The 15,787-nt window shown below is 32.3% G+C and overlaps 1 protein-coding gene across 1 annotated transcript; it reads left to right on the top strand.

Annotated features, from left to right (window-relative positions):
• Positions 1-3,077: 3,077 nt before the first annotated feature.
• On the top strand, positions 3,078-7,284 carry LOC105797626 (Golgi SNAP receptor complex member 1-2). The gene is made up of 6 exons (XM_012627571.2): positions 3,078-3,437; positions 3,726-3,913; positions 5,246-5,335; positions 5,425-5,496; positions 6,817-6,946; positions 7,031-7,284. The coding sequence occupies exons 1-6, from the start codon at positions 3,305-3,307 to the stop codon at positions 7,126-7,128; spliced, it is 711 nt and encodes a 236-aa protein (XP_012483025.1). The 5' UTR covers positions 3,078-3,304; the 3' UTR covers positions 7,129-7,284.
• Positions 7,285-15,787: the final 8,503 nt, after the last annotated feature.

The raw sequence follows: 15,787 nt of genomic DNA, 5'->3' as shown, positions 1-15,787 counted from the left end.
AAGGAGCTACTTATCACTTGGGTAACCTTTGGTGCTCTATTCATGTGATTGATAGGAAAGTTATTTTATAATATTTTGTATAAATTGAAAGGTATTGATTTAAATTTCAGGAAAGTTACATTTTCATATTTAGGTCACTAAACACTTTTCTAAGAATATTATGATAATTTACAAATTTACCATTATTAAATAAAAGATAATATCGATATATTTAACTTTTATAATAAACTTTATTCTTAACAAATATTTGGATTAAATATTTAATAATAAACTTTAATTGATAGTTTTAAATTTTAATTTTAATTGAAAGTAAAATTGTTTCAAATTAAATATAATAATGCATATATAAAAATTGTTTTTGGACTAAATTAAAAAATGAAATCACATTTTTTTAGTTAAATGTTAACCCATTGGAATATAAAAAAAGTTGATATCCAAGTATTTCTCTAAACAAAATACAAATAATTAAATCATAAAATATAGAACCATAGGCGGTCTAACCCACAATTCCTATACAATTTAAATGGAACAATTCGCTTGAATTTAATGAAAATAATAAATGTAAGTGCTAAATCAAATTTGTAGTAGGAAAGTAACCAATATAAAATAGGGTTAATTTTTCTTAATATAAAATACCTTAAACCAATATAAAATAGGGTTAATTTTATCTTAATATTTTTTAACTTTCCAATAGTGCACGGAAAAATAACTTCTCACCTTTTATCATGAGAATCACATTGCCGTGTTTATTGGGAAAGTAACCCCAATAGAAAATTAAAATTCAAAAGAATAAATAAATTTTGGCATATCAAATGTTAGAATCACTTTCCAATTGATTAAATTCCTAAAAGTTGTCACTTTTCATCATAACAAAGCTACCTTAAGTAATAATTTTTCCAATTATTTTTATTTTGTTTCTTTTAATACTATCGCTTAAATACTTCACATTTAAAATTGTAAAATTACAATAAAAAGTCTAATTTTTCTATATTTAATTTTAAGAAATATACCAAACAGATTTTATAACTTAAATTTAGTATTTATTTTTCATACTTAATTTTTAACACTTATTCTTTTAGTTTATCAAACAACACCATAATTGATGTTCAAGTTAATTGAATACTAACTCAATCGAAGCATGATTAAAAACTATTCTTTTACAAAATAATAAAATATTAATTTTAAGTGTACTTTTATCTTTTATATTTTTATATAAAATCTATAAAATGCTTATACATAGCAAGAATTGAACTTAAAACTAAAATTTATAGTTCCAACTAGAGCCTCATTTGAATTTTATATATTTTTATATACCTTTTTCACACACGTCCATGAGTGTGACACAATTTAGTGTATATATATAAACTTTCATTCGTTATATATATTGAAAGGTAAATTCATTAATTCATTCAATTAATGGAACCATATAATTTAGGGAAAAAATAATAAACACTCGTCGTAAATGGGGAAGGACAAACTCTATCAACATAGAACATCCTGACACGTTGACAATTGGCTTTGTCACTACTCAAGCATGACATATCTGGAGTGATTGCAAGCACTTAACGTGATAACGAAATCAGCCTTGAATGGTCCAAAGCGGAGAACAAAAATCTACAAAAGAATCTAGCATTCACCAAACTATAGAGGACAACAACAAAACCATCCCAAAAATCACTTGTAAAACTAATATTACATGCATGAGCAAGACTAAAAATCGTGCTACAAGAGCAGACAAAAATTTCTAAAACTGAAGACTTATTAAATAATAGAAAAACAAACAAAAAAAAACATATAAAACTTAAGACAACACGAGTCCAAATCGACTCGTGAAATCATTTATTATTCTGAAATATTCTCAAAACATAAACAAATTAATAAACTAACGAAGAGCCACCCACTTATCAAAAAAACTACTGGTAGTCGGTAGAGTTTTAGCGAACGACAAGTATTACCATCTATCCATCATAACTTGTGAAGACAACAAAAATACACACAAAATAGATTTGCAAACTGAAAAGAGAGAAGACATGTGGGGGGGGGGAAGAGAGAGAGAGAGAGACCGTAATGAAAATAAGTTATATTATTTGATATTTGAACCTAAGTCAATTGTATTAGTAAAATTTTTAATTACCACTTAGCTAAAGCTTTATCTTAATATATTTGTACATTTTAATTTTAATTATGTACATTTTATTACTTCCATCAATTGTATATTTTAATAGTATATTTAATTGAGTGATGTCACAAGTTAACTTGACATCGACTCAAGATTAATAGCAACACAATGATAAACAATTAAATCTCTTTTTAATTTTAATATCATACATATTGAATTTGTAATTATTAGTAATTACTTTTAAGCCATATACTTTCTTATTTATTGTATGTTATTTTAAATGCAGATTTGTAGTTTCCACACGCGTTTCTAACCTAATGAATAATATAATTTATATTAATTTCATAAAATGAAATATATTATTTAATAAATTTAAAAATTAATATTTAATATTATATTTGGCATTAGAAACTAGAGGTGCTCATGGGCCGGGCCAGGCCGGGTTTGGGTCAGGCCTAGAAAAAAATTTCGGCTTGAAATATGGGCCTGAAATTTTGTCTAGGCCCGCCCCGGGAAAAATTTCCTAAGCCTGAGCTCGGCCTGGCCCGGCCCATTTTTTAATAAACACCAAAAATTTATTTTAAAAATAAAAAAAAGTATTTTAAAAATAAAAACTAAAAAAATATTTATTATATATTCAGGCCGGGCCAGGCCAGGGCCAAAAAAGTGGTGCCCGAGACCCGACCCGTTTTCTAAACGGGCCTCATTTTTTTGCCCAAACCCATATTTTGGGCCTATATTTTACCCGAACCCTCCCATATTTTGGGCGGGCCATCGGGCCGGACCGGGCCGTCCGCCCCATGAGCACCTCTATTAGAAACTAATAGATATAGATGAGTAATTGGGCCTTCAAGAGAGTTTATTTTGGTAGAATGGAACCATAGTTTGATTCTCTGTTGGGCCCATGCTTAGGTTCAAGGGTCCAGATGCAAAATAATAAACCACGAATAACCATAGAAGAGCATCCTCTCTACTCTCCCTCAAACTCTGAGAAACAGAAAATCAAAATAGAAGATCATCGAAAATAAAGAAAGCAAGTAAGCTTCCAACACTCGGCAGCATTTTTGAATTCTGTAATTGGATGAGGGTTACTAACCTGAAATAACTCAACCAATCTCCATCGTTGGACGCACATAAGAAACGAAACTAGAGCCAGGGATCCGAATTTCAAACACGAAGATCTAAATGACGGATCCGAATCTGGATCTGCAAGAATCGGGTTGGGAGGAACTCAGGAGAGAGGCTCGAAAGATCGAGGGTGATCTCGATGTCAAACTCTCTTCTTATGCTAAGCTCGGTGCTAGGTTCACCCAAGGAGGTTTGCTCTTTTACTGCTTCCTTTTTCATTTTATTATCTCTAGATTTTTGTACCAAATGCTTCTTGTTTTATGCTATATAGTTGCATTTTTATTTTCTTTTGGTAGATTACAGTAATTATGAATAAATCTGTTAAAAAAACTGAACAAACTCCAATGGCTGAATAGATTGGATATTTAATACCAAAGAGCATATATTTTATTCCTTGTATTTAAATAGCCTTTGAAATCTGGTTAGATTCTTTTTTCCCCTTTGTGATGATATATGTATTCACACTGAGCTTATCTAGATACTGGGTCGCCAACCGTTGGGTCAAGTAGATCATGGAAGTCTATGGAAATGGAAATTCAGTCATTGCTCGAGAAACTGCTGGACATAAATGATGCCATGAGCAGATGTGCTGCGTCTGCTGCTTCAACTACTTCAGTAACCCAGAAGCTTGCAAGGCATAGAGACATACTACATGAGTTTACTCAGGTTTGTTTGTTGTCTACTCTGTAATTTTTATCTAGACTTGTTATTAGAACTCAGGTTTCCATGTTTAATTACCAGGTGCTATAAGCTTCAATGAAATATGAACATTTCCTGATATTTTGTCCTACATCACTGCTAGATATTAAATTATGTGTAGTGTATAGTCTTGCAACTTCTAATTATTGCTGTTGTTTTTGTATTCTTTTTACCACTGCAATTGGAAAAACTCTCTTCCAACCTCTAAGTCATTGTCACCATTATGTTTGTGAGCCATGGTTCAAACTGATAATATACCAAATCATGACACCATCAAGGCATGCTTATAAACATGTTTGATTGGTTGTTTTGGCAATTCTTACTAGGATATCTGTACTTCTATTTGAAATAAAATATAATTCAGTTATTCTATTTCTTAATTGTAATTAGTTCATGGCTCATGATTGTTACATGCCTGACAATCAGTTCAGTGGGATAAGAAATACAGTACAAGCAGCAAGTTAGCATTCTCTGTAAATTTGTTTATGGCAACATGAGTATAATTATACTATTGTTTTATTGTTGCTTTTCATTTTTGCTATATGCTATATGAGTCAAGTTCTCAAAAGATTTTTGGTCCATGGTTTTTTTTGTTGATAATTGATGGCCTCGTACCAGCAACTTCATATACTTCCCTAGCAGTTTTAGAATTTGAACTCTTTACATTATATCTTTTGTTGTGTATTTGCTCTGTTCTCTACTTGTGTACTTGGGAAAAATAATTTCCATAGACAATTGGGGATGTATAAAATCCTTCCCATTTACATGAAAAGTTTCTGCAGGGGTAGCATGTGATTTTCCTTTATGTTCAAGTTTACAGTTAGAAGTGCCCTAATCTCCTCTTTTCTTGAACCATGAGAGAAGTGGAAGAAGAGCGGCTGTTGGTGGTAGCTTAACAGTTTGAGCTAATCTCTAATTCATTCTCAATTTCTGAAAAATCATAGATTTCTCCCCAACAGATTTACATTTCTGTATGATCCAAACCCAGGGTTGCTGTAAGTTCTTTATTTGCTACCCTGGCTCATTGCACTATAAATTTATGTTTCCATGATCCATAGAATTATTCTCCGCTACACTTTCATTGTCATCAATTATAGATCGAACTAGGCCCCAAATGTGTTCACTCATCTGCTTTTTGGACTGTCGATTGTCTTCATTGCACTTTGGTTCATTGCTCTATAAATTATGGCATCCATGTTCCATTGAATTGCCCCTAGTTATTGCTGCTTTTGGCTGTTTATTATTTGGACTAGTTGATTAGTTTTCTATCGTTTTGAAGCAATGATATATCTTTGTTAGGAGTTTAGAAGAATCAAAGGAAACATAAATTCAATGAGGGAACACGCGGAGCTTCTGAGTTCTGTCAGAGATGATATTAATGAGTATAAGGTAGTCATATGATTTCAACTCTTAATTTTGTCACTGCCATTGCTAATATCATGTTGTTTCCCAAAGTTTACCTGTTTGCCATAATGCAGGCATCTGGGAGTATGTCACCGAGAATGCAATTACTCAGAGAGCGAGCTGCCATCCATGGAAGCATAGCTCATGTAAGATTTAAACATTCTTTTATCAATGTTTATTGTGGTGCATGCTTTGTTGAAAGAACTTTCCCCTTCTGTGTTTTACCTCAATGTGTTTTATCCTGGTATAGTTTAATTGGTTTTGGATTAGGTGTGCGCCACAATTACGCATTTAAAACCGAAGAAACAGGTGACCTGTTGGTCAGAAACCTAAAACTAGTGTCTAGCATGTAGAAGCCAAAAATCTCAGTGGTTGAAACCACCATTGTCAAGTCTCCATGAACTAGTCTCAAAATCCAAATGCATATTACCAAAAGTTAGCTCAAAGCTTTGACAAAAACCACCTTTTATATGAGATACATGAACCCAGAATCAAGCCCGTACAAATAAATACAAGGGAAGTGCAAAAAGATGAGCCCTAATCACAAAGCCCCATTTACAAATTTGTCTAGAACAATCATTTCTATTGCTTAGATGAGGCGTTCCATCAGTTTGGTTTTGGTTGCTTAATGATGTATACCTCTTTACTCTTGCTCATCATTGCTAAACGCGTCCTTGGTTGCTTTATTGCAATTTGAAGGATCTAGGTTTTGAAATTCAAACACTAGTACGACACAAGTGACTTGTGTCTCATGAAAGTTGATTCTGGTGCTGTTATCTGCTTATATGGGTTATTCATAGTTGTGGATTGATGGGTGTTCAGATGTCATACTTCATACTAGCTTTGGGGCCATGTTTGCATCATTTGTACTTTTAGTATAAGCGAAAGTATAGTTTGCACTAAGTTCTAATTTACCCAAAAGAGAAAGATTTAGAGTTGGAGTACAAGAGGTGAAGGTGAATTCCATTGAAGTCCAAAATTGGTTGCAAATAGATATGCTGATAAAATTTTATTTTACATCTTTCTTATGCACAAACATCCGTCTTTGCTCACACATCTTTCTATTTTATCTTCTCTAGCTGTGTCTACAGGTAACTTGGGTATGTTAACTCCATTTTTAATTGATAAGATTAATGTAGCATAGAAAAAACTTTAGGCTTCCCATTGGTTTCGTAATATTTTGTTTGTTAGCTTCAATGCCTTGCTACTGTTGGGAATCAATGTCATGCCCATACATGAGTTTAAGAATCGAACAGAATGTAAACAAAGTGGAAATAAAGCAAAGAAATAGTCGATTCCCTCAGCAGATAGGTGGTTTCATGATATTTTTGTTTGCTAGCTTCAGTGCCCAGTCACAAAGTAGCTTGTATTTATTATTACTATTATTATTGGTTAATTTTTCTTCCCTATTTGTCAAATGATTATTTCATTTCTAATTTTCTAACCTGTATGTCTGCCTTCTATAGATAGATGATGTGATCAATCAAGCTCAAACGACAAGAGCAGTTTTGGGCTCTCAAAGAGCTTTGTTTGGAGATGTTCAAGGGAAAGTAAAAGTTTTAAGTGACAAGTTCCCTGTTATCCGTGGCTTGCTTGGTATTTTTACTATGTATCTTCATTATTGACCTTTTATTATGTATACTACTATTTTCTACTAATTAAAAATCCTCTATTTTCTAGGTTCCATCAGAAGGAGGCGTTCAAGGGACACTCTTATTCTGTCAGCAGTAATTGCTGCTTGTACGTTGTTCCTTATTATTTATTGGCTCTCAAAGTAACTAGGGATGTAATTCATATTAATATACAAATGTTGAAAGCTGCTGTGTTTCGCTAAGAGATTTTTGCTTATAAATTGGTAGAACAGATCACATTCTGTTTAAGTTTGTGGTACCTCCTTTTTGGTGCCATTACGCAGAAAATCTCATTTTGTTTCATATGCAAATCTTCAACTCGTTAGTCGATGAGTGGTTGGTTGTGATGCTTCCATGTTGGGTCCATTTCAGTTGTGGTCACTCAGGGTCTGATCTAGTTTTAGCTGGCTTGTTGCAAAGGGCATTGTTGGTGGTTTTAGGTGCATTTAATTCCCGAGAATGCCAATTTTTGGGCTTGGTCCATTGCTATCTAACACTGACAGCGGGGACAATCTTATATATGCCTGTCTTATATTTTCAACAAAACATGATCTAATATTGGTGCCCTTCTTTTCTAAAATATTTGAACCCATTTTTTAGACTTTGTTATTCTTAATAATGGATATCTTAAATTTGATCCCTGGTAGTCTCATATTCTAAATTCTAGAGACAAACTTTGAGAAGAGTCAAAAGAACTCTTAGTTTAGTGTAGAATATATTCACCCCTGCAATTTCAAAGCTCCTTTATTTATTAAGCAAATTTTAACTAAATGATAATTAAATACTTACTATTCATGTAAGTATTTGTATTTAGTTTATTTTTAATTACAAAATAATGAATTAATTACATATTACAGTATCACAGGCACCATTTGTGGTTCGTTGTGTAATTGAGTTGCAGGACGTACAACGTACTTTAATTTTCCCAGTGAAACCGTTCACTCTATCATCAAGTCTGGGGATTCCTGATATGCCAAAATATCGAGGCTAAATATTTATATTACTATTCATCCCACCAGGCCAACACCCCCAATCACAGATAAAGACTTGTCCTTCCCAAGCTTTCTAGACGCTCTCGCTTAGCCGGATTTCTCTCACCTATAAATTAATATATTGTTAGCTGTCTAAACAGTTTTGTACAAAATTCGGAAAAACAAACAACTACTGTATTTTGCATTTATTACCGATGTTCAAAATCGGCATTATGCAACTTGTTAGATTTTCTTTCAACTTTCGAACACTTCATTTTGAATTATTGTCTGTGCTAGGAGATGATGGAGATATATTTATCAGAATGTAATTTTATAGGCTATATAGGTATGGTGTTGGTGTTTTCTTGGCGGTGGACTGGGCATGAACGCGATTCTTCGACGAAGATGGATCATACTTAAAAGGCTGAGTTTACAATGTTAGTAACTTCATATTCCTAAAAATTACATATAAACTCTTAAAGTTTATATTTTAAGTACAAGCCATTAACTAGTTAGACTTATGTTTTGGGTCTATATATATAACCAAAGGTATGCACTTGATAAGTTTGGAGGTACAATATTCTTTTATAAATATTATTATTTTTCAAAATAATTATAATATTTTTCTCAAAAGATTTAGAAATGTATGAACATAATTTTCTATCAAAAATGTTATGGAAAATCATATTTTATGCCAAAAGATATGTATCATGGGTCATATACTTTTGTGTGCAATTATTCATATAAGATTTAATTTTGTTTGCTATTTTTAGGGGTGTTTAAATTTCGGTTAAAATCAAATTAATTTATTGAACTGATCTAATCCGGTTTATCGGTTTAATTCAATCGGAGGTTGGTTAATATTTTTTGACCATTCATTTATCGGTTAAATCGGTTCGAAATTGGCTAATTAACGAAATTAATCAAATTAATCAAACTTCATAATTAATAATACAAATTATATGTAGTTTTAATTCGGATAATTCGGTCAAATGAATATTATCAATTTATTTTTTTGATATGTTTTATACTTGTTTTAACCAAAAAATAAAAACATATAAATTTTAGTTAATTCAGTTAACCAATCGAATTAATCGAAATATTTCGGTTCAGTTAAATTTTTTTGAAAAAAATTCAGTTCGGTTAATGGTTAGAGGATTAAAAAGTTCGATGAATTCAGTTAATACTAGTTCAGTTCGGTTAACTGTTCACCCTTAGCCATTTTGGCTACTTTGATTTGTTGTTTTAGATCTTTTGTCCTTGATATCTCCAAATCTATAGCCATTACCAGAATCAACACTTACAGACTTTGATGATACTATCAAAGAAAGAAGCAAATGCCAAGAAGACGAGTGCATTTATCGTGGATACATATTGAATTCTCTTAGAGATCATGTTTATGACTTTTATTGAAACATGACTTCACCAAAAGAAGTCGACACTTGAAAACTCATACGGAAACGAGAAGAAAGGCATAGATAAATTTCTAGCAAAAAAAAAATTGAATTTACCATCACTGATACAAAACCTATCATGGATAAGTGCATGAGTTGCAATTTCTAGTTTCAAAATTAAGTGAACTAGAAATCTAGGTTACTTATTTATTTCAAATAGGTTCAATTTTATCCAAATTGTCACAATTTTGGAATGGATAGGAAGAGGATATTGCATTCTTCCGAATCATATATCTTTCAAAATTTTCTAATTCATTTTATAAATTGAGATTGAAAATCGCACTCGTGATATACTTATTCTTGATTCGAGTGTTAACTTTATCCATGAAAAGAGTCATGAGAAGGCACACAAAAGGACTCAAATTCAGAAAAAAGAAATTCAATTGAACTAATAAAAGAAAGACTGATAAAATGTGTTTTCATTGTGGAAAGAAAGAACATTTTATCTGATATTGTAGATTCATAAATTCTAGAAACAAGACTAATTTTGGTTTAGTAAGCACAAACACAACTAATCTTGTTGAACAAGATAAGAATGATGTGAAAAATAGATCGTCGATAATGGCTAAGAATCATAAAGAGAAAAAGAAAAAACACAGAATTTTACATGGAAACCCTTTCGAGAAAAACCATAGACAGATGAGAAGATCATTCACTATATCGAATTCGAATAATACAAAAGGAGAGACGACTACGTCTATTTATAGGTTTGTAAAGCCATATTCTAATCAAAGTCAAATAAACGTAATACAGTTCGGTTAAAACATATTATTCTAATCAACATCAAACAGAGAAAGTAAACTTCTATACAGATGCCACTTATTAATTCCCTTATCTTGCCACTTATATTTTATTTTCACAAGAATTTGGGTCACACAATTCTAACAATCTCTACCTTGACACGAATTCTTAACGAACAAGTTCCCCACCTCATCCATGAAACCTCTTAAGGGTTTATCTTCAAAAATGAACACTAACCAAGCCTAAGCAATGCTCAAACTTGGTTATAGGAAGTGATTTAGTCATCATATCTGCAGGATTATCATGAGTACTAATTTTGCTCACAACAATATCACCACAAGCAATAATATCATGAACAAAATGATGCCAAACATTAATGTGCTTTATTCTCTCATGATACATTTGGACATTTGTAAGGAAGATGACACTTTGACTGTCACAAAATACTATATTGATTTGAAGGTCTTCATTGAGTTTACTAAAGAGCTCATTTAACCAAATAGCTTTTTTGCAAGCCTCGGTAATCGCTATGTACTCAGCTTCAGTGGTAGACAAAGCGATAATAGTTTGCAAAATGACTTTCCAACTGATTACACAACCTCAAATTGTAAAGACATAACCTGTAAGATATCTTCTTCTATCAAAGTCTCTAACAAAATCAACATCTACATACCTAATAAATCCATCTCTAGTTCTTCCAAACTATAAGCAAACATCAGTAGTACTCCGTAAGTATATCAAAATCCACTGAACTATTTTCTAGTGTTCCGCCATGTATCTGCTAACTGCACTGAATGTATATGATAGATCTGGATGTGAATAAACCACAGCATACATGAGGGATCCCACTGCACTAGAATGTAGAACATGTGATATGTACTCAATCTCATCATTTGCTTGTGGAGACAAAGCCGATGAAAGTCTGAAATGGGTTGCTAAAGGAGTACTAACAGGCTTAGCATTCTGCATAATGAACCTGCAAAAAACTTTCTCAATGTACCTTTTCTAACTTAGGTACAATTTACTTACTTTTCTATCTCTGAGAATCTCCACATCAAGTATCTTCTTTGCTGGTCCTAAATATTTCATCTCAAATTCTTCACTAAGTTGGGCTTTGACCTTTATTATCTCTCCTTTATCTTTCCCTACTATCAACATGTCATCAACATAGAGGAGAGTATATACACAAAACAATCATCATTGTTTTTTCTTAAAATAAATACGACTGTCAAAGCTACTTCTTTTAAAATCATGAGAAGTCATAAAAGAATCAAACCTCTTGTACCACTGTTTTGGTGACTATTTCAAACCATAAACGGACTTTTTCAGCAAGCAAACATAGTTCTTTTTTTTTTCTGAAACTATAAAGCCCTCTGGTTGTTGCATGTAAATATCCTCCTCAAGTTCTCCATGCAAAAATGTAGTTTTTACATTTAACTACTCAAACTCCAAATTATGCATGACCACAATATTAAGCAAAGCTCGAATTGAACTATGTTTCACAACTGGGGAGAACATATTTATGAAGTCCACACCTAGAATTTGACTGTAACTCTTTGCAACAAGCCTTGCTTTATATCTAGTTGCTTCAATTCCTAGAGTCCATTCTTTTTTTTTAAACATCCATTTACAACGAGCAACCTTTTTGCCTTTAGAAGCTTCACAAGATCCCATGTTCTATTTTTGTGAAATGATTTCATCTCATCTTGCATGACAATCATCCACTTTTCTGAGTCTTCATAGCTAACTACCTTGGAATAAGTAGATGACTCCTGGTTCGCATATATATCTTCAGCCACATTTAAAGCATAAACAACTAGATCAGCCTCGGCATACCTCTTTGGAGGTTTAATCTCTCTTCTAATTTTGTTTTTGGTGATAGAGTATTGTGGTGAAGAAACAACTCTATTCTAACTTTCTTTACTGGCTTGAGGAGTCAACTCTGTTGTAGATTCTAGATCAATTTTATGCTTCACCTACTTTTTTTGTTCTTCATTGGAAGAGTATTTAAGAGATAAGTTAGGTAGCATAGCAGTTTCATCAAAAATAACATCTCTGCTAATCACAACTCTTTTATCTTCAGGACACCATAACTTATACCCTTTTACACCAGCTTTATAACCAAGAAAAACACATTTAACAGATCTCGGTTCTAAGTTTCTATTATCAACATGAACATACGCAGGACACTCAAAAATCTTTAAATCAGAATAATCAACAGGATTACAAAACTATACCTCTTATGAAGTCTTTTTTTCAATGGCAATGGATGGAGATCGGTTGATTAAAAAACATGCAGTAGGGGCCGCTTCGGCCCAAAGTGACTTCGGTAAGTTGGCATTCGACAACATACATTGAACATTCTCCATGATCGTTCTATTCATTCATTCTGCAACGACGTTTTGTTGAGGAGTATGACGAACTGTCAAGTGTCTCACGATTCCTTCTAACTTGCACAATTCATTAAACTCATCAGAACAGAACTCTAAGCCATTGTTTGTGCGAATGTGTTTTATTTATTTTCCCATCTATTTTTTTAATATAGTTTTCCAAGACTTAAATGTGGAAAACACATCGCCTTTCTACTTTAAGAAAAACGCCCAAACTTTTTTGGAAAAATCATCAATAAATGTTAGAATATAATTAGCTCCACCTCTTGAAAGCACTTTGGATGGCCCCCACAGATCAGAATAAATATACTCCAATGTTCCCTTCGTGTTATGGATTCCTCTGGTGAATCGAACTCTCTTTTATTTCCCAAAAATGTAGTGCTCACAGAACTTCAGTTTACAAATTCCTTACCCATCAAGAAGTCCTCTTTAGTTCAATTCTGCCATGCCATTCTCACTTATATGCCCTAGATACAAATGCCAAATTCTAGTAGCATCATCATCTAACAAGGACGAGGAAGCGACAACTACATCACCAATAACAGTAGAACCCTGTAAAACATATAACTTGGTAGTCTTTCTCTACCCTTTTATCACAATAAGAGAACATTTGGAAATCTTCAAAACCCTATTTTCAGCTGTGTATTTGAACCCTTTTGAATTAAGAGTACTCAATGAAATCAATTTTCTCTTCAATTCTGGAACTTGTCGCATGTCACTAAGTGTTCTGACAACTCCGTCAAACATTTTAAATTTAATCGTTTCAATACTTACGATTTTACATAAAGCATTAGTTCCCATCAAAGTAACACTTCCAGACACTGTTTCATAAGTTGTAAACCAATCCCGATTGGGACTCATATGGAAGGTGCAACCCAAATCAAGGATCCACTCCTCGCTCACTTTAGAATTGTTGACAGGAGCGACTAGAAGTTCACCATCATTGTAGTCTTCTACAACATCAGCTTCAACGAATTTTTCTGGTTGTTTGCCCTTTTGATTCGCAGCCTCCCTTTTGATCTTATTTTGTAGCTTAAAACACTTAGATTTAATGTGCCCTTTATTCTTACAAAAACTACAAGTTTTACCTCTGTTTGAAGACTTCGATCTTCCCTTAGATTTACCGTGAGAATTCCATTCATTTTTTCCACGATCATCACCAATATTTCAATCTTGTCTCCCACAAACAAAGGAACTTTTCCCTGAGAGTTGGGTTTAACCACAAGGTGCTTATCTTGTCATACGAGATAAAAAAAATTACAAACCTTATCAATTGTGATAGACTCGTGGCTATACAAAATCATGTCTCTAAAGGTTAAATAAGATAGGGGAAACAAACAAAGCAAAATCAACCCTAAATCTTCTTTATCATACTGAACCTCTATGGCCTAAAGGTTTGAAAGAATTTTTTTAAACACTGTTAAGTGTTCGTGCACAGACGCACCTTCCTCCAAACGATGAGCATGAAGACGTTACTTCATATGCATCTTGCTAGTTAGAGTTTTCGACATACATAGTTGCTCCAGTTTTACCCATAATACAGTGACGAACTTCTCCTTCATCATATCCTGTAAAATTTCGTTAGACAAATGCAAATATAATTGTGCCAAGGCCTTTCGATCTTTACGCTTCTTCTCTTCATCCTTCAATGTTGAAGACATCTTATCTATTCCCAGTAAGGTATCTTCTAAATCCATCTGCACAAGAACTACTTGCATCTTTATTATTCGCAACACAAATCTGGTGCTGCGACCCAACAATGGAATTTCAAACTTCATTGACGCCATTACCGTGATCGAGATAAGAAACACGAAAAGTTATGATACCAGTTTGTAAAAAATAGATTATCAATAATGGCTAAGAATCAAAAAGAGAAGAACACACAAAATTTTACGTGAAAACCCTTTCGAGAAAAACCATGGGTAGAGGAGAAAAGAATTCACTATGTCGAATTCAAATAATACAAGAAGAGAGATGACTACGTCTATTTATAGGGTTGTAAAACTATATTCTAATCAAAGTCAAATAGAAGTAATACAGTTTGGTTAAAACACCTTATTCTAATCAACATCAAATAGAGAAAGTAAACTTCTATACGAATGCCACTTGTAAATCCCCTTATCTTGCCACTTATATTTTATTTTCATAAGAATTTGGGTCACACAATTCTAACAAAGGAACTTGTTGCAATGGTAATAGAAATACAAATTGGCATGGTGATTGAAGTTTATATGACTACTACAACTAAATCTTTCTAGTGGTGGCAGGATTCTGGTGCTACTATTCATGTGTGCAACAACAAAAAACTACTTAAGACACATGAAAAGTGCGAAAAAAAACAAAAAAGAAATCATAATGGGAAAACAATGATGTTACTAAGGTGCCAGGTAAAGAAACTGTTGAATTGAACTTTACTTCAAGACAAAAGTCAAAATTGTTTAATGTATTTCATGTTCTCGAAATTAGGAAAAATCTTGTATTCGCACATTTATTGTATAAGAATGGATTCAAAATTGTCCTAGTATCTGATAAAATCATAGTTTCTAGAAATTTTGTATTTATTGAAAAGGGTTACTCGTGTGATGATATGTTTAAATTGTTGGGATTGGCTGCCCTTAATGTAGTTATTTCGTCATTAATGCTTGTTATTTTTGAACATTTTAGTTAATAAAATTTCATTATTTAAATTATTATCTTTTGTATATTTGCCCTCAATGGCTTTTAACATGAAAATAAAAAATGTATAATCAAATATTGACTCACTGAGAACCTAACCTTTAACTGATATGAAATTGCATCATGTGGTTAGATTGTGATGCAAGAAGAAAACTTATATTAGTAAGTAATCAAAATAGTCCGCAGTTTGAATAATCAAAATTGGGCAAATTGATTTAACGAACTATTATATTGTCTATCAGTTTATCAAGTCAAATTAAGAAGATAACTTATCTTAGGTATCTGAGCGGATGACTCAAAAATATAGAGACATAAGTATGATTGTTTAAATTGAAATTATATCGAATAAAATCCAAGTGAAAATTAAATTAAGTAGTCATTGCGCTTTATGAAACGAAACAATTAAATTTATTTATTCATACATTCTACTATGCCAAAATCATCATGATTTGAACGGAATCAGAATCGGGTTGGGAAATAATTTAATGAAGTGATTAATTAAATTTATTTTAATTAATTAATTAATATTTTTGGAATAAAAACTTGTTATTGTGTTGGATAAATATATTTAATG

Source organism: Gossypium raimondii, chromosome 7 (genome assembly GCF_025698545.1).
Source record: "Gossypium raimondii isolate GPD5lz chromosome 7, ASM2569854v1, whole genome shotgun sequence".
Lineage (NCBI taxonomy): Eukaryota > Viridiplantae > Streptophyta > Magnoliopsida > Malvales > Malvaceae > Gossypium > Gossypium raimondii.
Note: the sequence above shows the minus strand (reverse complement) of the source record. Positions and strands in the feature narration are given on the sequence as shown.

Excerpts from the sequence above, each read along its gene's own strand:
- LOC105797626 (XM_012627571.2), top strand. The coding sequence starts at position 3,305 with ATGACGGATCCGAATCTGGATCTGCAAGAATCGGGTTGGGAGGAACTC. Across the intron at positions 3,914-5,245 it reads TACTACATGAGTTTACTCAG|GAGTTTAGAAGAATCAAAGG; the intron begins GTTTGTTTGTTG and ends TATCTTTGTTAG. Across the intron at positions 6,947-7,030 it reads TGTTATCCGTGGCTTGCTTG|GTTCCATCAGAAGGAGGCGT; the intron begins GTATTTTTACTA and ends TCTATTTTCTAG.